Source organism: Perca flavescens, chromosome 15, assembly GCF_004354835.1.
Source record: "Perca flavescens isolate YP-PL-M2 chromosome 15, PFLA_1.0, whole genome shotgun sequence".
Lineage (NCBI taxonomy): Eukaryota > Metazoa > Chordata > Actinopteri > Perciformes > Percidae > Perca > Perca flavescens.
This window is the reverse complement of record NC_041345.1, coordinates 20,381,886-20,405,986: the sequence shown is the minus strand read 5'-3', so window position 1 is coordinate 20,405,986 and position 24,101 is coordinate 20,381,886. Positions and strand designations below refer to the sequence as shown.

General features: G+C 39.0%; 1 protein-coding gene and 1 long non-coding RNA gene across 2 annotated transcripts; one reads left to right on the top strand and one right to left on the bottom strand.

Annotated features, from left to right (window-relative positions):
• Nucleotides 1–227: 227 nt before the first annotated feature.
• Nucleotides 228–3,905, top strand: LOC114570418 (uncharacterized). The gene is made up of 3 exons (XR_003694501.1): nt 228–549; nt 2,064–2,275; nt 2,987–3,905. It is a non-coding gene; the product is annotated as an uncharacterized LOC114570418 (long non-coding RNA).
• prr14 (proline rich 14) lies at nt 2,266–24,072 on the bottom strand. The gene is made up of 11 exons (XM_028600725.1): nt 23,921–24,072; nt 21,755–21,789; nt 21,477–21,656; nt 20,113–20,275; nt 19,969–20,031; nt 18,735–18,775; nt 15,282–18,239; nt 15,065–15,206; nt 14,213–14,322; nt 6,779–6,847; nt 2,266–5,341 (listed from the first exon to the last, which is right to left on the bottom strand). The coding sequence occupies exons 3-11, from the start codon at nt 21,617–21,619 to the stop codon at nt 5,050–5,052; spliced, it is 3,981 nt and encodes a 1,326-aa protein (XP_028456526.1). The 5' UTR covers nt 21,620–21,656; nt 21,755–21,789; nt 23,921–24,072; the 3' UTR covers nt 2,266–5,049.
• Between the last annotated feature and the right edge of the window lie 29 nt (nt 24,073–24,101).

The window sequence follows — 24,101 nt, the reverse complement described above, 5'->3', positions numbered from 1 at the left end:
CCCAAAGTTCTCTGGAATGCTGTATGGGAAAGAAGTGAGGGAAAGGTTGTGACACTGTACAGTGTATAGAACTGTGATTAACAAAGAGAGTAAGCCTGACATCGATTCCAAGGAACAGAATATGAAAACTAGTGTAACTAAGTGAACAAAAAGGGGTTTGACAAGTGTGGGAGGAGAAAAGAAGAATAGAGGCTGCACAGTAACTGGGCGTGGAAGCTCTCAGTCCCGTCATTCAACAACTTATATGGCACAGGGAGAGGTCGAGTCTCAGAGCTGCGGATTTTTTGGACTTCCACTACGTCAGCTGTGGTGTTTGGATGACCACATGTGGAGATCCTAACTGGGACCTTCATATGTAAAAGGAAGAAGCTTCATGTGGCAGCTCTCACCTTAAGAGTGGAATTTTGTTGAGGGGACAAGACAATATACCTGCCTGCCATCTCATTAAGACTTTAATGTCACTCTGAACCACACACTGGACAAACTAAGAGATTCCTTGTTTCATTGAAGGAGTGCATTCAGACTGAGGAGCCTTTTAAATTTGATCAGGTTTGTACTATAAAGTAGGACTATAACCCTTAAATGAGGTTTAATTGTGTTTAAAGTGTATCATCAGGTCAAGTTGTATGTATTCCTTTTTTGTCTTCGGGAACCATTTTTAAGATTATGTTTTACAGAACAGAAACTTCTGAATCATTCTAACTCACATTTAGTAATCCGCATAGACCACAAACATTAAGGTTCTCACTGCTAATGATTTACAGAACTGTGTAACATTACATGTTGAAACTACCATTACCCCTTTCTAACACTCTGCTGATCCATTTCCCCAAAGTAACAAACATGCAGAGCATGCTGGCGTTCTGTGATCGAATCAGAGATTAGATAAACTACATTTCATATCTTATGTCGCCATAACAAGCCAAGCGGGAGGTTTCAACTTTCTTTTTTTTTAAGTGTGATCGTACAAGTTTTTCAAGCTTTAAAAAAAAAACAATTGTATAGTTAACATGGATCTCTTGACACTGTCTGTGTTCCATGTTACGCCATTCAAACTGCACTTCCGTTTCAATGTTGGAAATACCCAGTTCAGAGAAATTACAATGCACACTAGGGAGAACATACTGTCCAACAACCTTTTGTTGAAGAACATGTTTAGACTTGTAGGGCATATTTATTTTTAATACTTTAAACTGGGATTGTCTTGCCTATGCAACAGGTAAGTAGATCAAACCTCTCATAGTAAACGCATCAAACCGTATAAACTCATAATATAAGGTAAACACAGGTCACAAGGGCAACTTCGGAACACATTTCTTTGTATTAGCATAAATCAAAGCACCAGCTTGAACTGCCTGGGCCGTCCGTCCGTCAAGTAAAAAAACTGATATTCCCATTGGACCATGTTGACTTATCATTATGAGTCAAAAACATACAGTATAGGCCAGGTTTTAGAAGGGGTACAATTGTAATACTATTACCAAAGGACATTTTAAACATGTATACACCTTAACAAATCCATCACTCTCTGTGGGAGTTTTGTCATTTTATGTAGTTTTTTAAGTGTTTTGGCAGAAGGCATGCAGGGCTGGGTTTTTCAGGTTTAATAACAGATAGTCTGACATGGGACATGGAGTCAGCAATCAGGTTATCATGTTCAGAATGTAAACAGGAACATAAATAGATTAGAAAAGATCAAGTACAATCCATGTAGTCAGTGAGAATCTGTCCAATTGTGTCTATACAATATTCTGAAAAGAAAATACACAGGTGTTCTTTACAGACTATGGGCATTTAAGTACACACATATATAATTAACTAAGCATTTACCCAAGCAGGGCTTGACCTTACACAAAGGGTGAAACCAGTTCCATAAATGTCCCTTTATCTTAAAAAACAAACAATTCTATCAATTGTAAACAAAGTTAAAACCATAAAGCAGGCCACTCAGACAAATCCTAAAATTGTCCTTTGGAGCCCTCATTTGCACATTACTCACTCAAAATGATGGTTTTAGTAATAATGAAAGTACGCTTTCTTTAACATGTTCTTATGTTTTGCAGAAATGTCTACATCACATGAGGCACATATAAATATGGGTGAAGATTTCCCACTGAATACCATCCCAGGGTCAGGCGACGCACAAAATAATCGATTAACAAGACAGGGTGCTGCCTCCTGCTGTGGTGACAAAAACAACAGGAAACTTGCCATCTGCAGCATTATCTGTGGGATCTCCTGCATCGGAATCAAGGCTCTGATAAATTCAGTAAAGGTATTTTATTGTCTGGCTCTTGTCTTCTATTTCACCTGTAAGTCAAAAATGTCAAAGCTGCAAATTCCACATTCCTGCTGGTTGCTCTGTGCTGCTAAATTACCCCAGGCCTTCAACAGCTCTAAACACACACTTTAACACTGTTTTATCACCTTGATACTTGATGTCTCTTCTCGATTTTCTAGAAATTGCTTATGAACATGATTTGAAACTGATTACGTGTTTCAGAAGTTACCACAGAAAATATCACATTATTTCGGTTTGTGGTGTCAGAGACCCCAGGTGTAAAACATGGTTAGATACAATGGATTTTCACTGTTTTGCATCAACTATTCTATAATACTCATTCCAAATCCCAAAGAAGTAGCATCACCCTGTGGGACAACATACTGTACATTTCTTTGTCTGTCAATGACATTTTGGCAAATATACACAGTACGGTAGGTCACATACCATATTAAACATAAAACACTGTAATGACACCAAATAAGGACATATATCATGGCCATTTCAGTATGTTGTTACCTAAATCAAAAGTGAAAGCTAAACTTGTGACAGAGGAAAGGTTGCCACTGTTTTTTTTAGTTCTTTAAATAAAAAAACTAGACTAAATTATAAACTACATTATTGCACTTTATCAGTGATATTAGGTTCATTATGTATATTCATGTATTACTTTTTCAATTTAAAATATTTTCTTAACATCAACAGGCTGAGACAACGACAGATCCAGTGAAAGCTGCAATGTTTTCAAAACGGGCAAAGAAATTTGGAATCATTGCCATTGTTTTTTGGGTTGCCATTCTGGCTTTAACTCCCATACTGATGGCACTGATCTCATATCTCTTAACTCTGCGAGACTGATCAACTTTAATAAACCTCTGCAGAAGACAACCAAAGGAGAGACTTTTGGATGTTTATGGAGACAAATCGTGGACACTACAAAGCTCCTTATCAACTACTAAAAGTCATAAAGATGTGAAAAATATGGTTGTTACACAAAACACAAAAAGACTGTGAGCTTTAGTCTTGTGCTGATAAAATGACTGTCCCTGCTACCACTTATCTACTTAACCATATATAATGGTTTTACACAAGGTACAACCACTCCAGAAAACTGGATCCAAAATGTTACACAACTTTTACATGTTTTTATATGTTGCAATATTTATTTAACAATATATGAACATTTAAAATCTAAACAACCATATAAAATCCAGCATTAACTATAGTTTGAGACCTGACACTATACATTATATATTAAAGATTAGAACTGTCATTCCCCAGTAATGACCCAATCCTTAATATTGTTGCAACTTAAATGCCATTACAATTTAAAATACTCATTCTTAGATACTGTATATACTTCAGATATTACAAAAGCTAATAAATTACCTGTAAATCCAAAAAGTAGCAACATAAACATCAAAGATTGGGTCGCTACTGGAAAAAAATAAAAATGGCAAGATAGTGATCATGGCAATGCATCTTCAGAACTAGACCCTGCTCTTGTTACCAACGTATTTTGGCACTATTGCATTGTTACCGTATTAACTTTATTAATGTCAAATGTATCAATATGTTGTACTTTTATACAAATATATGTATAAAGTTGTTTGAATGATCTTGACACGGCCTCATGAAACCGGCAACGATTACAAATACGCCTACAAAACACCTATATAAACAGAACATCTTACAGTTAAGGCAACCTCATAAAAATGTGGCCAAAAAGAAAAATACATACATACATAGGCAGTTTATCAAGAAGTTACATTTGCAATACAAATATATATACACACCACAAAACAATTCAGAGAGAACCACAGGTAATTAAAAGCCAACCACCAGTGGTATCTGGACACCTCCAGTCTAGATTAGAAATGCTCTTTGGAGTGCCGTATTGTTTCCAAGTTATATTTTATATTTATATTAACAAAAACTTAAGCCATAACTTTATAAAACACAAATAATTGAATAGAGTACTGAGTTGAGTAAAATGATTAACACGTGCTGCTTGCAGACACACTTGACTGTACATATTCATTCATGGACAGAAACTTGGTTGTAAAATTGGTTGCAGCAAATACAAATCTCTTGCTGGCATGTTTAGATTATATTCAGCATTTAAGAAAAAATAGCTGCCTTTATGGATTGACTTACAATAATGCTGCAAGGTCACGACTACTCATGTAATAAAATGCTATCTTTAATCAATAGTGACAGTGCACAACAATCACTGTAACAAAATGGCATCATCACTCACCCAGGGAGGTTGTGCAGATTTGTAACTCTCTGGGTAAGACTGAGATTTCAAGAACTGAAGATTAACTGTAAATGTTATGATACTTTACAAGTGCGTAAATCAAGGATGTTCTTTTGTTTCTAGACAGTTTCACTTATCGCAGGTGGTAAGCAGCCGGGGGGAAAAATGGACGGCAGCTGTTTGAGTGCAGTATTGACATAAAAAGTGATTTACTGTGTAGAATGCATTTACAGTAACCACTATGTTTATGGACAACTTCTATGAAGCAATACACTTCTGGTGCTAGGATGTATTGTTCTTCATAGCACCAGGCTACAAATTCTACAGATTGTAATTCTTCAATAATAACTTGTCAGCACAACAATCATACATAGATTGTGCCAACACAATAAGAGCTGGAAAACTCCCATGTGAATCTTCATTATTATATAGTGGAAATACATTACATAGAAATGGTCTCTTGCAGTGTTCTTTTAATGGCTGCCAAACAATTGCCTTGAGGCATCTGTCAACTGTCTTTCTGATCATGTATCAACCACAAATTCAGCTGATCGAGCTTGGCACAGAGAAGTGAGTCCACATCCTGCACGCTGAGGGACGGCTCGTCTTTAGGGAAGCCACCTCGTCTCGTCCTGGAAGATGAAATACCTGCCTTTCCAACACCAACAAGTGGCCTCTTTGGTTTTCTGGCCTCGCCAGCATCTAGGAACTCCAAAAATCGTTTGAAACGCCTCTGGCCAAACCAGGACTCCGAGCCATTCCGCCGATTGAGAGGCACCTCGAATATGGTCTCCAGCCGGCTGAAACCAGAGTAACAAAATATTATCAATGAGCAAATTCAGAAAGTTAAGGGAGTATAACGAGTCTTTATCTAGAAATAATTATGTAAGTATAGAAACCTAAATAGCAGCAGATGCAGCTGATTTAAGTAACACCACAATCTTTCCTCTGGTGGCACCCTCGTGTCAAACATTGCCTCCCTAGCAGCAAACCGTCTGAGGATGGTGAAGCTGTGGCTGTGTCCCAAATCCACGTTGCATAATAATTCTCAGTTTTGAGTATGTAGTGTGTTCACACTAAAATAAAAGTACATAATATTCTAGGGGTGACACCGAATAGTCGATGCTCCGATCGAAAGGAGCCTGATTCGACTGCCAGTCTCTCAGTCGAATCTTTGCAGAGGCGTAAAGCCCATCTCAGACCAAAGATTCGCGGCGAGACAAGTTGAAACTTGCAGCTACTTGCAACGCTCCGGATTGCAGATTTTACATAGAATTACCCGTTTTCTCCCAATAAGTTAACATACAACTTATTATGATATAAATAACATATTGCTGCAAATAAAAATCTGAAAAAGAAAGCTTTTAAAAAATCTGTTTAAAGTGAGTGAATCCAACCGCCCCATGACAGATTTAAGTTTCACTTTCCATGATCCGTGACCAACGATCATCGTGTAATCCCCAGTGGCCCCCCCACCCACATGATTCGACGATAGGCAGGACTTAACAATTCTGATTCGACTATGAAAATTCTTAGTCGGAGACACCCCTAAAAACACTCCTACAATGCAATTTTAAAAGACAAGAAATAACTTTTTCTTTGTGAAGTTCAAAATGATAGTAGCTTTCTTAAGTCAAAGTTTGATGACCGACTGCACAAGTATTGTACTTTTTCCTGTTAGTTTAAAACAGTTAAGTATTTTGACATTCTTTATACTAAGTGCAAAAACAGTACACTATAAAGATATGTAGAATGGAATTGGGACAGAGCATTGCCTCCATTTTTCCATCCATCCAAAAGTTTTGTTATGTGGTGTGTAATTAGCGTTACAGCATCACAGGGTTGCAAGTGTGGGCTACAGAGTTCCTCTTAGACTTGTCAAGGTGTTTAAAGCAAGGCTTCACCCAAAAGCCCCTTCTATTGTGTAGCAATAACATTGCAAAAAACATTTGCATGTTGAGTTATTTAAAAAGAAAACACTGATTTATGAAATGTCTGACTCATTATTTTAAAGAAACAAATGGATCTGTATGTTAAAGATTTGACTCTGCAACTCCATATGTCCAGGAACACAGCATTGAGCCATATATAGAGTTGGTTTTATTGTTCCAAAGTCTAACGGGAATGAAGCTGTCTTACTGTATTTGACCAGTGAACCTTCAGGAAATACCTATTGTGTGTGTTTATATGCATCATTTAACATACATTTATAGTCAGTATTGCAATGTTGACCTTACCTTTCTGGGGGTTTGCTGAAATTCTTATTGGTGTAAATTTCTTCCAAACTAAACTCCTTCTTTTTCAGCCTGTGGTGTAACATGAGGGGGAAAAACAGTGTTGCAATCAGTCTGAATATTGATCAGAGAGTAATAGACAACCGACATGTATCGATACTGACACAAATTCACTTTTAATGGCAGGGCAGAGTGTAACCCGAATTTGTCCTACTTTCAAACGATAACCTAATTTAAGGCAGAGTGACTTTTGCAGGACTATTTAACAGTATTGCATGTGTTTGGCTTTGCTGTAAATGATCAAACATGACCTTGTATATTTATTAGGGCTGTCAGTTTAACGCGTTATTAACGGGGTTAATGCAAACCCATTTTAACGCCGACAATTTTTTTAATCGAGCGATTAACGCATAACAGTTAAAGAAGGATTAATGTTCTTTCGGATCTAGCTAGGAAGCAAAGGACGCCAAGACACACCCTACGGGGGTGGTTAGTAGGGCTGCAACAACGAATCAATACAATTTGATTACTAAAAAAGTTAGCAACGAATTTAATTATCAATTCGTTGTGTCGCGCAACTATTATGCAACCTAGTCACGGAGATAAAAAAAAAAAAAAAATGTAGTTGAGCGCGGAGCGGAACAGCGCGGAGCAAAAGAAAAGGAAAAAAGCGCAGAGCGGGGGTAGAGGAAATACGGACCGAGACCGGAGAGACCCGTAACGTTGTTCTGAAACACTCGCCGGAGGCAGAGAAATCAGTACGACCTAATATAAGTCATCCAAGTTGTGGGAGCATTTCACACTAAATAAATAAAAAATGTGTTAATTGCAAGATAAGCAAAAGCGACACGGCATGGCACGGGCGCACCACGGTGATGAGTCAGCACCTAAAACGTAAACATGTTGGAGTCCTTGATGAGGAGGAAGGGTAAAGTCACTACACTATCCTACTTCTGTTCCGTTCTGAAGTGAGGAACGTACCGTCCCTCCAGTAGCTCTTCTGGTGCTGCTGTTTACTCGTTATCCAGCTGACTAGCATGACAAGCTAGCGTTAGCTCGGTAATAACAGTAATAAAGCAGGGGTGGTATAGTTTGCAAGACTAAAGACACGGTTTTATTCACTCGCCTTTTTTGGCCTATTCATTTTTCAATCTGTTATGTATATTATGTGCTTTGTCCCATATCAGTTATTGTTGACAAATATATTAGTGTGTGGTGTATAAATGAACTTAACTTGCACTTACTACAATGATGGTAATAATTTAATGAATAAGTGTGTGTGTGTGTGTGTGTGTGTGTCAGTCTGTGTGTATCTGTATCTGCTATTTGGGTTACTTACCTTTACACAACTATTAACTAAAACAACAAGTATGTATGTATTAAGTTGATTAATGCTTTTTTTTTTTTATCCGATTCATCAAAAAAATAAAAGACCGATTAATCGATTATTAAAATAATCGTTAGTTGCAGCCCTAGTGGTTAGGATAGCCAATTGGTCAGGGGATAGGACCTGAACAAATGGGGTTACGTTACCTTGGACGCCTGGCCAATAGTAGCGATTGAAGGGTGGGTCTTGGCGTGGCCATAGCAGATCGGAAACAAAACAGACACACGCTGCAGCCGCACACACTTGTTTGGGCTATAGCTTTCGAGCCGTGTAGCTAGCTAGTAGGCTAGTCACGGCGATTAGCTTCGGAGCGAGTAGTGACTCTACAGTCAGGGAGAGAAACAAAGTGTCTCCCCTGTTCTTTCGGACCACAGTGGGAAACCTGCAGCAGGAAAAGTTAACCCTCTCCTTGATTTTACGTTGGTTATGGAGAAGGAGAACCAGGAAATGGGTCGGGGAAACCATAGTCGCTATGACGACCAGCCACGCTCACCTCAGCAATGGAAAATGGAGGTAACACAGGGCTACAGACTGCGACCAAATGGTCTGCAGTTTTGTTGAAGTCACGGCGATGCAGATAAAGTGGTTTCAAGTGTGGTTACAGTTATTCATAACTTCACGCAGACAGCGTTTGCTGCGATATGATATTAATGGCGAGCCGAAAGCGGTCACGGTCCTGTTGATGTATATATATCAACAGGACCGTGACCGCAGGACAGGACCGTGACTTGGATGACTTTTTTTTTATATATATATATATATATATATATATATATATATATATATATATATATATATATATATATATATATATATATATATATATATATATATATATATATATATATATATATATATATACACACATACAGTGGGGAAATAAGTATTTGACCCCTTGCTGATTTTGCAGGTTTGCCCACTTACAAAGAATGCAAAAATCTACAATTTTAATCATATGTACATTCTAACAGTGAAAGACAGAATCCCAAAGAAAATTCCAGAAAATCACATCATATGAATTTATTAAAATTGATAACCATCTGATGAGGAAAAACAAGTATTTGACCCCTGGACAAACAGCATGTTAATATTTTGTAGAAAAGCCATTATTGGCCAGCACAGATGTCAAACGGTTTTTATAGTTGGTGACAAGGTTTGTGCACATTTCGGCAGGGATGTTGGCCCACTCCTCCCTGCAGACAGCCTCCAAATCATTCAGGTTCCGAGGTTGTCGCCTGGCAACTCAAATTTTAAGCTCCCTCCAAAGATTTTCAATCGGATTCAGGTCTGGAGACTGGCTAGGCCACTCCAGAACCTTGATGTGCTTCTTCTTCAGCCACTCTTTTGTTGCTCTGGCGGTGTGCTTAGGGTTGTTGTCGTGCTGAAACACCCATCCTCGACCCATCTTCAGCTCTCTCACTGAGGGAAGGAGATGTCGGTCCAGAATTCCACGATACATGGCCCCGTCCATCCTCCCCTCAATACGATGGAGTTGTCCCGTCCCCTTGGCTGAAAAGCACCCCCAAAGCATGATGTTGCCACCACCATGCTTGACGGTGGGGATGGTGTTCTTTGGGTTGTACTCGGTGTTCTTTGCCCTCCAAACACGACGAGTTGAGGCCAAAAAGTTCTATTTTGGTCTCATCTGACCACATCACCTTCTTCCAGGCCTCTTCTGAGTCGTCCAGGCGGTGAATGGCGAACTTCATGCGGGCCTGTACATGTTTCTTCTTGAGCAGGGGGACCTTGCGTGCGCTGCAGGATTTCAATCCATGACGGCGTAGTGTGTTACCAACCGTTTCTTTTGTAACTGTGGTCCCAGCTGCCTTCAGTTGATTCATCAGTTCCCCCCTTGTGGTTTTGGGATGATTCCTCACCGTTCGCATGATCAGGGACACCCCACGAGGCAAGATCTTGTGTGGAGGCCCAGACCGAGGGAGGTTGGCGGTGGTGTGGTGCTTCTTCCATTTCCTTATAACTGCACCGACGGTTGATCTTTTCTCTCCAAGTTGCTTTCCGATTCTCTTGTAGCCCATCCCAGCCTTGTGCAGATCAACAATCTTGTCCCTGATGTCCGTAGAAAGCTCTTTGGTCTTGCCCATGGTGGTGATGTTGGATGCTGGTTGTTTGGGTGTTGACAGGTGTCTTTTATACAGGTAACGAGGTGAGGCAGGTGTATTTGATGTAGAGAATTGGTTCGGATTGGGGCTTTGTCTTAAAGAAAGACTAACTGGCTTGTAGGAGCCAGAATACTTGCTGTTTGTCCAGGGGGTCAAATACTTGTTTTTCCTCATCAGATGGTTATCAATTTTAATAAATTTATATGATGTGATTTTCTGGAATTTTCTTTGGAATTCTGTCTTTCACTGTTAGAATGTACATATGATTACAATTGTAGATTTTTGCATTCTTTGTAAGTGGGCAAACCTGCAAAATCAGCAAGGGGTCAAATACTTATTTCCCCCACTGTATATATATATATATATATATATATATATATATATATATATATATATATATATATATATATATATATATATATATATATATATATATATGTGTATGTATATATATATATATATATATTTTGTTTTTTACACTGTCATGACAGCATGTCAGTTTACCTTAGAAGTTGCATCTTCAAAAGTGACACTGAATTTGAAAGAGCACATTGTAATTTCTGCATCTATTATCAAAGTATTTATTAGTAATACAGTGGAAATTAGTATAAATGTGAATATTTGGTTAGCATGTTGATTTACGGTGTGTGCCCCTAAAATTTTCAGTTGGGGGCCACTGTGCTCCTAGTGAAAAAAGTTAGTCTGGAGCCCTGTAACAGTGTTACATTATGTGACAGATTATTAGTTCCAAGTGAGAATGTTAATGTGAAATTGAACACTACGTATATGCCAATGTTGTTTTCAATAAAAAAAAACAATAAAAAAAAAACATTTGCACAAAGCAAGCCGATCCACTTTTCCATGTTGATAAGAGCCTTAAAATTAAAAATATAATGGGACAAAAAGAAATCAAGGGACATTTAGAATAGATAAAAATGTGAGATTAATTGCGATTAATCGTGAGTTAAAGGAACACGCCGACTTATTGGGAATTTAGCTTATTCACCGTAACCCCCAGAGTTAGACAAGTCGATACAAAACCTTCTCATCTCCGTGCGTGCTGTAATGCTGTCTGACGGCTCCAGCGGCATCAGGCCAGCACAAAACATGCAAGTGAATGGTTCCAGCAATCCTACTGCTCCGAATAAGTAATAAAAATAACGCCAACATGTTCCTATTTGCATGTTGTGATTTATAGAGTCACAGCGTGTACAAAAAACAACTTAACATGAGACACAGCCGTCTTCTAACTGTAAACAAACCGGGAACTATATTCTCAGGCGGAAGAATATAGTACTTGGGCGGAGTGATATGTTCGCAGCAAGCCTGTCTGAGAATATAGTTCCCGGTTTGTTTACTGTTAGAAGATGGCTGTGTCTCATGTTACGTTGTTTTTTTGTACACGCTCTGACTATACAAATCACAACATGTAAATAGGAACACGTTGGCGTTATTTTGTCACTTTTGTCACAATTCGGAGCAGTAGGCTAGTTGGAACCATTTACCTGCAGGATCTGTGCTGGGCTAAGCTAATGCTGGAACCGTCAGACAGCGTTACAGCACACACGGAGATGAGAAGGGTATGTATCGACTTGTCATACTCTGGGGGTTACGGTGAATAAGCTAAATTCCCAATAAGTCTGCGTGTTCCTTTAACTATGACATTAATGCGATTAAATATTTTAATCGTTTGACAGCACTGATATTTATAATCACAACAGAAGTTCTTTTACTTAAAGGCTGCATCTATAAAGACCTTACAGACCTTTGCATTTGACCCAGTGTTTAGTAATCAGCCAGCCAGGTTGTTTAAGATTTCCCTTTGGACTTGCTGTATGTTACTATTCACAATCCAGATAAATAAGACTACTTTTTCTATTGCTCATCTTGATAATGTGGTAGGAGGTCAAGGTAAAAGAGACATCATTTTGATCTGTTGAGGTCACCAATGAGTCAAAAAATACAGTGAGTGAGTAAGACCTTTGATAAGTTATCAGTGCATAAACAAATGCAGCATATTATTTAGAGCAACGTAGTTAAGCATATGCTGAAAGCTCTCTTGGTTGCAAAAAAAAAAAAAAAAAAAAAAAAAAGAAATGTCTGAAGCATCGAGTTGATGAGTACTTTTAAATACAGTGGGGGAAATAAGTATTTGACCCCTTGCTGATTTTGCAGGTTTGCCCACTTACAAAGAATGCAAAAATCTACAATTGTAATCATATGTACATTCTAACAGTGAAAGACAGAATCCCAAAGAAAATTCCAGAAAATCACATCATATGAATTTATTAAAATTGATAACCATCTGATGAGGAAAAACAAGTATTTGACCCCCTGGACAAACAGCAAGTATTCTGGCTCCTACAAGCCAGTTAGTCTTTCTTTAAGACACAGCCCCAATCCGAACCAATTATCTACATCAAATACACCTGCCTCACCTCGTTACCTGTATAAAAGACACCTGTCAACACCCAAACAACCAGCATCCAACATCACCACCATGGGCAAGACCAAAGAGCTTTCTACGGACATCAGGGACAAGATTGTTGATCTGCACAAGGCTGGGATGGGCTACAAGAGAATCGGAAAGCAACTTGGAGAGAAAAGATCAACTGTCGGTGCAGTTATCAGGAAATGGAAGAAGCACCACACCACCGCCAACCTCCCTCGGTCTGGGCCTCCACACAAGATCTTGCCTCGTGGGGTTTCCCTGATCATGCGAACGGTGAGGAATCATCCCAAAACCACAAGGGGGAAAGGATGAATCAACTGAAGGCAGCTGGGACCACAGTTAAAAAAGAAACGGTTGGTAACACACTACGCCGTCATGGATTGAAATCCTGCAGCGCACGCAAGGTCCCCCTGCTCAAGAAGAAACATGTACAGGCCCGCATGAAGTTCGCCATTCATCACCTGGACGACTCAGAAGAGGCCTGGAAGAAGGTGATGTGGTCAGATGAGACCAAAATAGAACTTTTTGGCCTCAACTCAACTCGTCGTGTTTGGAGGGCAAAGAACACAGAGTACAACCCAAAGAACACCATCCCCACCGTCAAGCATGGTGGTGGCAACATCATGCTTTGGGGGTGCTTTTCAGCCAAGGGGACGGGACAACTCCATTGTATTGAGGGGAGGATGGACGGGGCCATGTATCGTGGAATTCTGGACCGACATCTCCTTCCCTCAGTGAGAGGGCTGAAGATGGGTCGAGGATGGGTGTTTCAGCACGACAACGACCCTAAGCACACCGCCAAAGCAACAAAAGAGTGGCTGAAGAAGAAGCACATCAAGGTTCTGGAGTGGCCTAGCCAGTCTCCAGACCTGAATCGATTGAAAATCTTTGGAGGGAGCTTAAAATTCGAGTTGCCAGGCGACAACCTCGGAACCTGAATGATTTGGAGGCTGTCTGCAGGGAGGTGGGCCAACATCCCTGCCGAAATGTGCACAAACCTTGTCACCAACTATAAAAACCGTTTGACATCTGTGCTGGCCAATAATGGCTTTTCTACAAAATATTAACATGCTGTTTGTCCAGGGGGTCAAATACTTGTTTTTCCTCATCAGATGGTTATCAATTTTAATAAATTCATATGATGTGATTTTCTGGAATTTTATTTGGGATTCTGTCTTTCACTGTTAGAATGTACATATGATTAAAATTGTAGATTTTTGCATTCTTTGTAAGTGGGCAAACCTGCAAAATCAGCAAGGGGTCAAATACTTATTTCCCCCACTGTACTTTCAGCTAAACACCAATGAAATAACACTCATAATTGCTGAGCCAGCTCCATTCACTGATAAAGGCAGTGAAATGCACTTTAAAAGTACCAAAAGTTGAGTATGTGGACCTTTGAATTGAGATTCAGTTATCACACATACCGTTTCAGAGGTCTAGAGTGAACTTCCAGTCTCATGTATTTGAGTATTTACCTGATGGGTTTGGGCAGGCCCATGGGTGTCAGGTTGTTCTGAGGTTTGGGTAAAGTTTTCCGAATTCTAATAGACGACACCTTCCCTCGTTCCTCATGCTTTTGCACCACCTGTGATGATGAACAAGAGGATTAATGAAATAAGTAATTCCGCAAGCACTGTGAAATGTGACTGGTTGAGGCTTAAACAGATTATAAAAACGTGAAAGAAATCTGCATCAATCGGTGAATGAAAGTATATCCCTTTTGAAGAAGATAAAATATGACAGAGAGTAACAGGGAAAATTTCTTTATGAACGTCCCAGCTCGAGGTGCAGACCTCAGGCTAACCATTTAGTGGTAAATATTTAGTGGCATTTTAAATGGTGCTGATATGACTCCTTTCCTTAATCTATGATCAATAACCACTACAATCAAACCTAATTGATATTGATGCTGTGGAAGGATAATTAAAAAACCCTCTCAGTATAACAAAATATAATTCAGAAGGCACCACAAACTACACCTACAACCAAATCACCATAAAGTTAAATCAACATCCCTAAAACGGTTTCAACCAAAAATGAATATTATACCTTTATGAAAGAATGATTTATTGCATGACATGTTGGACTACATTAGTATTATCTAGGAGTTCCTTATAAAGTGTCAACCGAGTGTAAATCCAGACGGAAGAGATGTACAGGTCATAAACAAATGACAAATGCCAGTGTAAAGTCAAATTGAAACTTATGATTTTTGTATAATAAGTCTAAAAATGTAACGGGATTCAATATAAAATTTTGCATAATAACATCTGCGTTATTCACCTTTAGTACAAGATGTCATTATACTTGTGTACAATAATGTATACCTTGATTTCCGAATCAGACAAAGCCTTTTCTTCTCTCAATCCTACATCTTCAAATTCCTGACTGGATGAGCTTGTGTCCTCGCCATCATCATCCTCTTCACTCTGTTGTCTTCTCTCAATCTCACACTGCAAGTGACTCCCACTGCAAAAGAGTTCATATCAGCACAGGGCTAAAATATTTGAGACTCAATATATATATTAAAAAAAAGCGTGTTACCTAATGCTATAGTCCAACGCTGCATTAGAGGAGTCAGTTCTTTGGAGGAATATTGGAGGGTATACGGAAGAAGAGGAGCTGGGAGAGGAAATATGAGTGAAAGTGCTGGGGCTGGCAGCAGCTCCTCTGCTGTCAACTTTCTTAGAAAGGAAAGCCAGGGGGCTTGAGAGGAAACAGGATGCAAGAGCTGAGAGGGAAGCGCTGGGAGAAAGTGCAAGACTAGGAGACAGGTGTTGGGTGGCTCTGTCATACGGGAGAGATCTTCTGGATGGATACACCTCCTTACGAAGGCAGAGAGGGGCGATCTCCCTCTCCACTTCTACACTAGAGACCGTGTGTCGACGAGCCCGCACCAAAGATTTGTGGGTATGATGGACAGGAGGATTGTGGGAAGACTGGTGCTGGTGTGGTGTGTGAATCCTGCTGTTATTGGGTAAATGCAAAGAAGAAATCCAAAGCGTGTCATGGGGACGAAAGCAGGGGATCTCTGGGCAAGAGTAGCTGCGCAACAGGCGTCTTGACAAGCCATTTCCTGCTGAGCGTGAACTTGCTGCAGCCAGGTCTGCATCATCCATAGTGATGGAGTTTGTCACCTCTTCACCTTTATGTGTCCTACCATGCAAAATTCTGCATTTTCTCCTTTGGTTATCTGATTTCCTTGGCTTAATGTTAACCCTTCTTACACTAGACCTTAGTTGAGAGACACTAATGCTGCTTTGGGTACTGGCTTCAGCGTCAGTGGAAAATACCTCATCTGCCACGTAAGCAGAACTTTTTTCTTTCCCATCGAGGGCATGCTTAACATCATTATTCAATAGTACAAAACAGGCTACATTAGGTTGGGAGGGTGAAGGAACAGGTTGCTGGTTACTTTCAAAAGGTGTCATTTCAAAATACACACGGTCCATTGAGATTGTACCTTTGCCTTCTTTAGGCTGGTTTTCTTTGGTTATCAAATGAAGGTTACGGGAAGATTGATTTGTCTCTTGACTCCCAGCTGACGCAGATGATTTAACAGCACTTCTGAAACCCTTTTTGGGTCTCTTGGACGGCTGATTCAGTTCCTTTTTCGAGCTATCCTCTTTTTGAACTTGCTGGGAAGTATTCAAATCTGCGAGCGAGCGTTCAAATGGCTCCATTAATAGTGCTGATGAGGTAGTAACCAAACTGCTGTTCGATTGTGGAGTTGAACTCGCTAGGTTTGGTGATTTCCTTTTTCGTGGTTTTGTGTCGACATTCCCGTACTCACTTGTGCTCTGGAGCTTCTTTATGCCAGGACGGACAAGGACTTCTGGTAACGGTTCCTGGTCAGCTTGTTTTGTAGAGGCAATTGCCACGGTGGTTTCCAGATGCCCACTGTTTGATCCATCAATGTGTACATCAGGTTTACCAAGACCTGTTCTGGTCTTCATTCTTTTGCATGAACCACTGGGCTGCTTCACCTTGCTGCTGCCGCCCTTTCGGTTGTTCTCTGACACACCACTGCTTTTATCCAGTGAGCAAACCAACATCACAACAGTGGAACTTTCGGTCTGTGTGTTTAACACCGTTTCATTTATTGTAGCAAGCATTTCTTGTCCACCTTTTCCTTTCTTATTTGCTCCTGTTGAAACAGCCTGTCTTTTTCGAGCAGGCTTCAGCGTTTCTTCCTTATCTACAATGGTATTTGTCGATACAACTTCCTTTCTTGGTGGTCTCAATATGCCAATTTCTGAAGCCACATTTAGTAACTCTTGTGTTTTTGTATCCCTTGTACATTTATCTGCCGTCAATCTCTTCCTCTTCACAAAGTCTTGGGAATGACAGTCCAGTTTCAGACCCCTCTTTGCTCTCCCAAGACCGGTAGCTGAAGGATTTAGCTGACACTCCAGCGGTTGAGTGTCTAAAGTAGGCTCAAGTGTTCTTCTAATAGCACTGTCATTTAAGTTTTTCTGGTGGCTTTGGCGAACCAGACATTCCATTTTCCTGCCATCACCTTCACCATCCGGCTGAGGACCGTCAGTGTCAGGCTGACAGACTGAGGAAGATAACGACAGCATTTTGTCAATCTCACTTGAGTCTGCTTTGTTTGATTTGACTGGAGTCATGTGAGAAACCTGCCCATCATTAACTTCAGACTCTTCCTTTTTGACTTCAGATGTTAAAGTCTTAGAGGTAATTTTCTTTACTCTAGATCTATTTGCTGTACGTTTCCTAGGCAGTGGTTTCAGCCGGACAATCAGTTTGCCGTTCTGGTCCTCCTTAGCACAGGACATCTTTAACTTGGATTCATGTGAGGCACTTACACTGACAGAGGGCTGTAACAGTATGGAGGAACTAATAACAGACCCAACAGATTCTAAAACTTCCTCAGAATCAATGCAGGGTAAGGGACTGTGTTTCAAATGCACAGAATCAGGAGAGTTTTTTTCCTTCTGAGTTATTTCACATTCCCCTGAATGTTCAGAGCTGTGCGCTGGCAACTCCACCTCAAAGGATAATTTTTTTGAATATTTAAGAGAAACAGTTTTTGCGTTTCTTGCACCTTCTACTTTACTGAGCCTCTGATGATTAGCTTCAGCGTCCCGACTCGCATTCTCGCTTTGTGCTTCTGGATGAAACATATCACTTGGCTCTGAGCGTTCAACATCAAATGTTCCATCAGCCTGTAGCTCACACTCATCCAGGTTGTCTGGATGGTCCAAGGATGGTGGAGGACTATAAGCTCTGAAGAGTTTAACAGGAGTCATGACTATCTCCGTGAAACTGGCCATCTTTGACTTGAATGACTGAAACAAGGGGCCGATCACCCATCCCTTTGGGGCAGATGCATTGTGTCCAACAGCAAAGTCGCCGCATTTATCCATGTCAGATTTAGTGGTGTCATGATTCTGTGTGGTATCATCAGCAAACTTCTCAACTACATTTTCTGCAGCAGAGCCATTTGGTTTCTTCTGTGGGCTTTTCTGGTCCTTTTCACTGTAAGAATAACAGAAAAGGAAAATTAGACTTTAAAAACACAAATCACAAGGCAGAAACAGAGTCATTATTTAAAAAAATAAATTTAAAAAAACACCTACATAGGATAGTTTTTTTGTGAAAGCATCAGATTTTGTATCTGGTATTCTACCACTCACTAGTTCTCTCTTAATAAAAACATGCAAACATCTATACCCCTTTTCCATTGGCCTGGTATTGTAGGTCATATGGAAAGCTACTTGAACCATGCCTGCATCACAGACTCTGGCTACGGTTCCTCACAGACATGACTGTTCTTCAAACGGATTCATATACACCGTATAACTGTTTTTTAAAATCCTTTATCCTTCTAGAATAATATAATTCAAATGTGCACATTCCTAAAAAGAATGTTTGTGAGAAGTTTAACCAGATAAATACAAATGTAAGTAAACACTTCCAACTGAATGATTATCAGCCATACACAAGCTGAGAAGAATTTGCTATAACACTTACTTATATTGGCGCTCCGCTGCAAAACTAATATCAAATCCGTCCTGCAAAATAAATACGTAAACAGTTGTTATAAAAAAAAAAAAAATTAAGCAGTGCTGCTCATACAACCAACAAGAAAACCAAATTGATCAAAAGCACTTTGCGAATACATTTATAACAAAGAATTGGAATTAGGGCTAGGCGATATGGACCAAAAGTCATATCCCGATATATTTTGGCTGAATATCGATATACGATACGTATCCCGATATTTTTTTCCGCAAAGTGAGAGCAGTTCAGTCAAAGCCAAATATGTCATGTCACAAGTAGTTTCATAGAAACCGGCTATTTCAGTGAACAGTTGCAAAATCAAATGAATAAATAATAAAACAGGTTTCTTCTGCTGTTCAAATAACAATAAAATGTAAACATAAAGACTGTACAACAACAGGAGTACCTTTTTTTTTTTTTTTTTTAAATCAAAGCTCCATAAAGGTGCACATTTAAATAAAAAAATATCTTAAATAAAAATAGCCTATAAAATAAAAGAGGCCAATTTCAGGCCAAGTTTAGAAAATGACATCACTTTACTGTAATGTAGCCTTTAAAAACCAGGAAAAGACACTTATGTCATATCACGATATTACGATATCCAAAATCTTAGACGATATCTAGTCTCAATGGGCACGATATCGATATAATATCGATATATCGCCCAGCCCTAATTGGAATTTTATTGCACTAATTTAAGATTTGAAAAAAGGTGGATTTTTGTCAAAAACTGAGGGAGTTTGGTACTTTGGTACTCATAACAGCCACTTTACTTGATTACCTCAGTTCAATTCAGTCATTGTGCTGATTCTAAAACACTGGTACTGATTTACCTCTACGGTTTTGCACAACAAGAGAAAGAGAAGACAATGATGATATATTGCATTCTATTGTGTTTATGTTAGTGGGTCACATAAAGACACTTGATTGCTTGTCGGCAACAGATGCAGCAGACTGTGAAGGAGGATTAAAACACTCAATTAACCCTCACACTCCGTTCACTGCACAGATCTCCAATGTTGACATACACAGTTGTACAGCATAGCCACCGCACAAACAGATTAGACACAACAAAAGCTTTTTTTACATGAAAAGTACCATCATTGGCACGCATGCAGACTGTAAGACACAGATTGAGAGACCAACAGAGACACAGAGAGGGTTGAGTGCAAGAACACCTAGAGCAAGAAAAGATGTAACTGACCTTTTGTTTCTCATGTACACGTGTGCCTTCAACTGTTGACAGGTTGGCCTGTGACACTTGTACCTACAAATCAGAGAGATGCATGAGCAGTGACTCGTTTGATTATTGAATATCTGAACAAGATTTTTTGAGGTAAACTCCTACCATGTTTGCACTCTCCCTTTGTCTCTTTGTGGGGGACAGATTTCGTGTGGATGGTTTGTGAGCCGCTCCGTTGTCTGTATTCCTCTGCTTTTTAGGAGTTTGTGCTCTGATCTCTTGAATGTGGCCACTCTTTCTGTGTCCAGATATTCCATCATTGGCACAGCTGTGAATGTTTAAAAATATATATCAAAAAATCAAGTTAATATGCACTTTTGTTACATTGAGAAACAAAACAGCACAATGCATCTGTATTAAGGATGTCCCAATCCCAATCCTTTAAATGGGCATCTGCTGATACAGATTCAAATAACAGGTATAGTCTTCTAAATTTGGCAGACCTTATTCTTCATGAGCTAATTTATCCAAATACTAAAAGGTCATGATTCAAAACTATAAAGTTGAGAAGCTTAAATTATTGTTATGATATGGATAAAAGTTTAACCGGGAGAATGCAAATCCTGAAATTGACGTGAAGCGATTAGCTAGAGAGAGGATGTATCACTCTGTTGGAGTTCTTGGGACTACAAAAACACTTTTGCAATTACAAAGTGATGCTTCTTTTACCTCACAAACTAGACAACAGCCAGGAAAGTATTAGATATCATTAGCTTTATTTATATATTAGCTGATACCAATGCCTTTAATCAGCTCGGGATAGCCCTAATCTGTGTAAGTATCAGATACAAAATAGCCTAAAAATACATCATCCTTACTGGAACCAATATTTAACTTATGACCAACACATTTTAGTGCAAAATATCAAGCATAAATATAATACTTTTGATAACCTAATCTGCTTAAATGTGATAATTTCCAGCCAACTGTGAACTGATGATAAACTTTCTGAGCATTTCTTACACACGTTTGGTGCCAATTGCATGGAACAGATGCACTTAAACATTTACGATCATTTTTCTTCAGCTGAGGTGGGACTGTCAATATCTACATATCCAAGCTTTCAAACATCCACCTGCTGCTTGACCACGTTATTTCAAAATAAATATTACAGGCTTTCTGCATTTCTGGTGAAATAGCTTGTGCTGCTCATCTCCACTGGCAAACTGAAAACACTTGTGAAAATGTAGTCCTTTGTAATCAGATGCTGAGACCACATCTTAATCTGCACAATGCATAACAGTTTTATACCAGAAATATTCCAATGGAGAAAATTCATTTGCCTAATATCAGCACTGATGAAAATAATAAAAACATCAGATATTGGCAACGTTTCCATAGCACGTACTCCCACTGTCTGTAAGTCCTAAATCAATCAGTCCATAAAAGGGAAAAAAAAGTGTCAAAAAGCAAGAAGGGGAAAATACACTTACAGCAAAAGAAAGCAAAAGGTGCCGGGACAACTATACCTGGGAGTGATGGAGGAAAGGGGGAGGAAAGGTGGTGGAGGTTCACGGTGGGGAGGTGCACTACAGAAACTGTTTGAGGGAATAGCATCTTCATCCATTGGACAAACTATCTGAGGGAGCGAGTCAGAGGGATAAGTCAACATCCCCTTGCTTTCTCGTTCTCTCCTCGTCTGTCCTTCTCTGTAAATAACAACAACCGAAAAACAAACAAACATGCTGGGTATCATATCAGTATGAAAGCACTTCAAAATAGGTCTTAAAAAGGAAGCTTCACTTACTTCTTTCGTTCTCTGGGATGGGATGATGGTTTATTCTGAAATGAAGAATAGTAAGATCTTTTAATATTTTCCTATTTTTCCCAATTGAAAATTTTTCATCATCGATTAAAACCCTTATTCATTTTTCTCAGTATATAAAATATCAGAAAATAGTGAAAATGGCCATCACACTTTTCTAAAGCCCAAGGTGACTTCTTCAGATGTCTTGTTTTGTCCAAGTAACAGTCAACATCACAAAGATATCCAGTTTATTAACACATAAAACAAAGAAACCATCAAATCCTCCCATGTAAGAAAATGGAATTTCGGCATATTATAGGTCTATGATTATAATACTATAACGAGTATTTGATTTAGAGTTGTGATGGTATGGATTTTGTTTCTTACCGCAGTGAAGCAGCGATGCATCACTGCGGTATGGCGGTTAACCGCAAGTACTAAAACCTAGAAATAATTAATAATAACCCGACACACACAAAATAAATCCCCAATATGTTTATGACTGCCCATAACTACCCTTTGTGCAAAGCTGAAATGGCGAGCAACTTTTTTTCTCCAGAATCCCGTGAACATAGGATGGAAGACAGTCAATTATGATAACTAAACAATGATCATTATATTTCATATGACACGACAAATGCACTCCTGTAACTTTCACCAGCAAAAAAATTATCCAAAATAAAAAAGAATGAGGTTGATGATGTCATCGCTGCAGGAGTATCACGTAGAGCTGCAAAGATTAATCGATTAGTCGTCAACTCTTAAATTAATCACCAACTATTTTGATAATCGATTAGTCGGTTTGAGTAATTTTGTAAGACAAAAAAAAGTAAAAATTCTTTGATTCCAGCTTCTTAAATGTGAATAATTTCTAGTTTCTTCTCTCATCTGTGACAGTAAACTGAATAGATTTGAGTTGTGGACAAAACAAGACATTTGAGGATGTCATCTTGGGCTTTTGGGAAACACTGATCCACATTTTTCACCATTTTATAGACCAAACAACTAATCGAATAATCGAGAAAATAATCAACAGATTAATCGACTATGAAAATAATCGTTAGTTGCAGCACTAGTGTCACGTCACTGCGGTGATGCAGTTATAGTTACAGCCCTACTTTAACAAAATATAGTGATATAATGTTGTGGACATGAAGGAAAAAAGACAGACTAGACTATGTTAAGATTTAACAATATATTTAGCAAGTGGACAAGAGTAGTACAACAGTCAAGAGGTATTTGTGAGATCTTTCATGGAGAATTTGACCTATATTAGATTAACACACTGGCACAGTCAAACTGGTTGAGATAAATGTCTTTTAGGGAGTAAATAAACGTTGACATACCTTGTTAAATGTTTAACACTGGTTTCTCAACCAATATGTAATCTCTAGTGGCATGACAAGGAATTAATTAAATGTATAGTACCAGTTTGGTGGAGGTTATTGGCTATTGTGCAAATGTTGGTTTCAATCAGTATTTAGGATTGAAACGGTGACATAAATCTAGGAATGCCCTTTATATTCAATATCACTACAATAATTAGGTTTGAAAAAAAAAAAAAAAAAAAAAAGAAATCACACGTTTTGAATTTGAGTTCTCTTTGTTAGTCTTTGTCGTCGGCACATCATATTAACGGGAGTCGACTTGCACTTACAGTTCGTTAGCGAAAGGTTGGATACATCTAGATTAATATCCTTGCTAACCAAGCTGATGCAAATAAACTAGATAGCTAATTAAATAGGAATGCATTTCAGTGAATGTTTTTAATCAAATGGAAGCAGGGGTTCGATTAAAACTGAGCGAGGTCTAAATGCTGGAATGGACACTCATATTCAAACTTGTATATGGGAGCTAACGTAAGTTAACATTGGTCAACGTTATCGTATGTTATTTATCGTAATGTAAACTATCATTAAAAATAGTGAGAATTAAACACTTTAGCCACATCTGAGCAGAGCTTTATACTCCGTCAACACTGCATGGCTTGGCTGACGCCGATATACACAGTGTGTAATATACAATTTCAGCACCGGGGAATAGCCGTAGCCGGGAGCTGTCATTTCTCCTACCGTCCAAGTGCTTTCTATGGGCTAACTAGACATATCCTGATCTTGTAGTTTATTTGCATAGTTATTAATGCTACATCACAGTAAACACACTTACCAGAAACGTTTAGCTGGACCGCAAAATAGTATTCCGACCTCACCGTAAACAAGAAGTCATGCCGGACGGCGCCCTACAGATACTCTCGCAGATGTATCCGTTTTACAAATCCAACAACCAGACAGACGGATTATCCAATCACAGCACGAGTTTTTTTCCGCCCGGAAAGCCTTGTTGAAAC

Bases quoted from the DNA above. Each gene is read 5' to 3' on its own strand.
- prr14 (XM_028600725.1), bottom strand. From the start codon at position 21,619: ATGTTGACTTATCCCTCTGACTCGCTCCCTCAGATAGTTTGTCCAATG. The intron at 18,776-19,968 runs GTCAGTTACATC...TTTATTTTGCAG, and splicing joins GTGTACATGAGAAACAAAAG to GACGGATTTGATATTAGTTT. The intron at 14,323-15,064 runs GTATACATTATT...TCATCATCACAG, and splicing joins TGTCTGATTCGGAAATCAAG to GTGGTGCAAAAGCATGAGGA.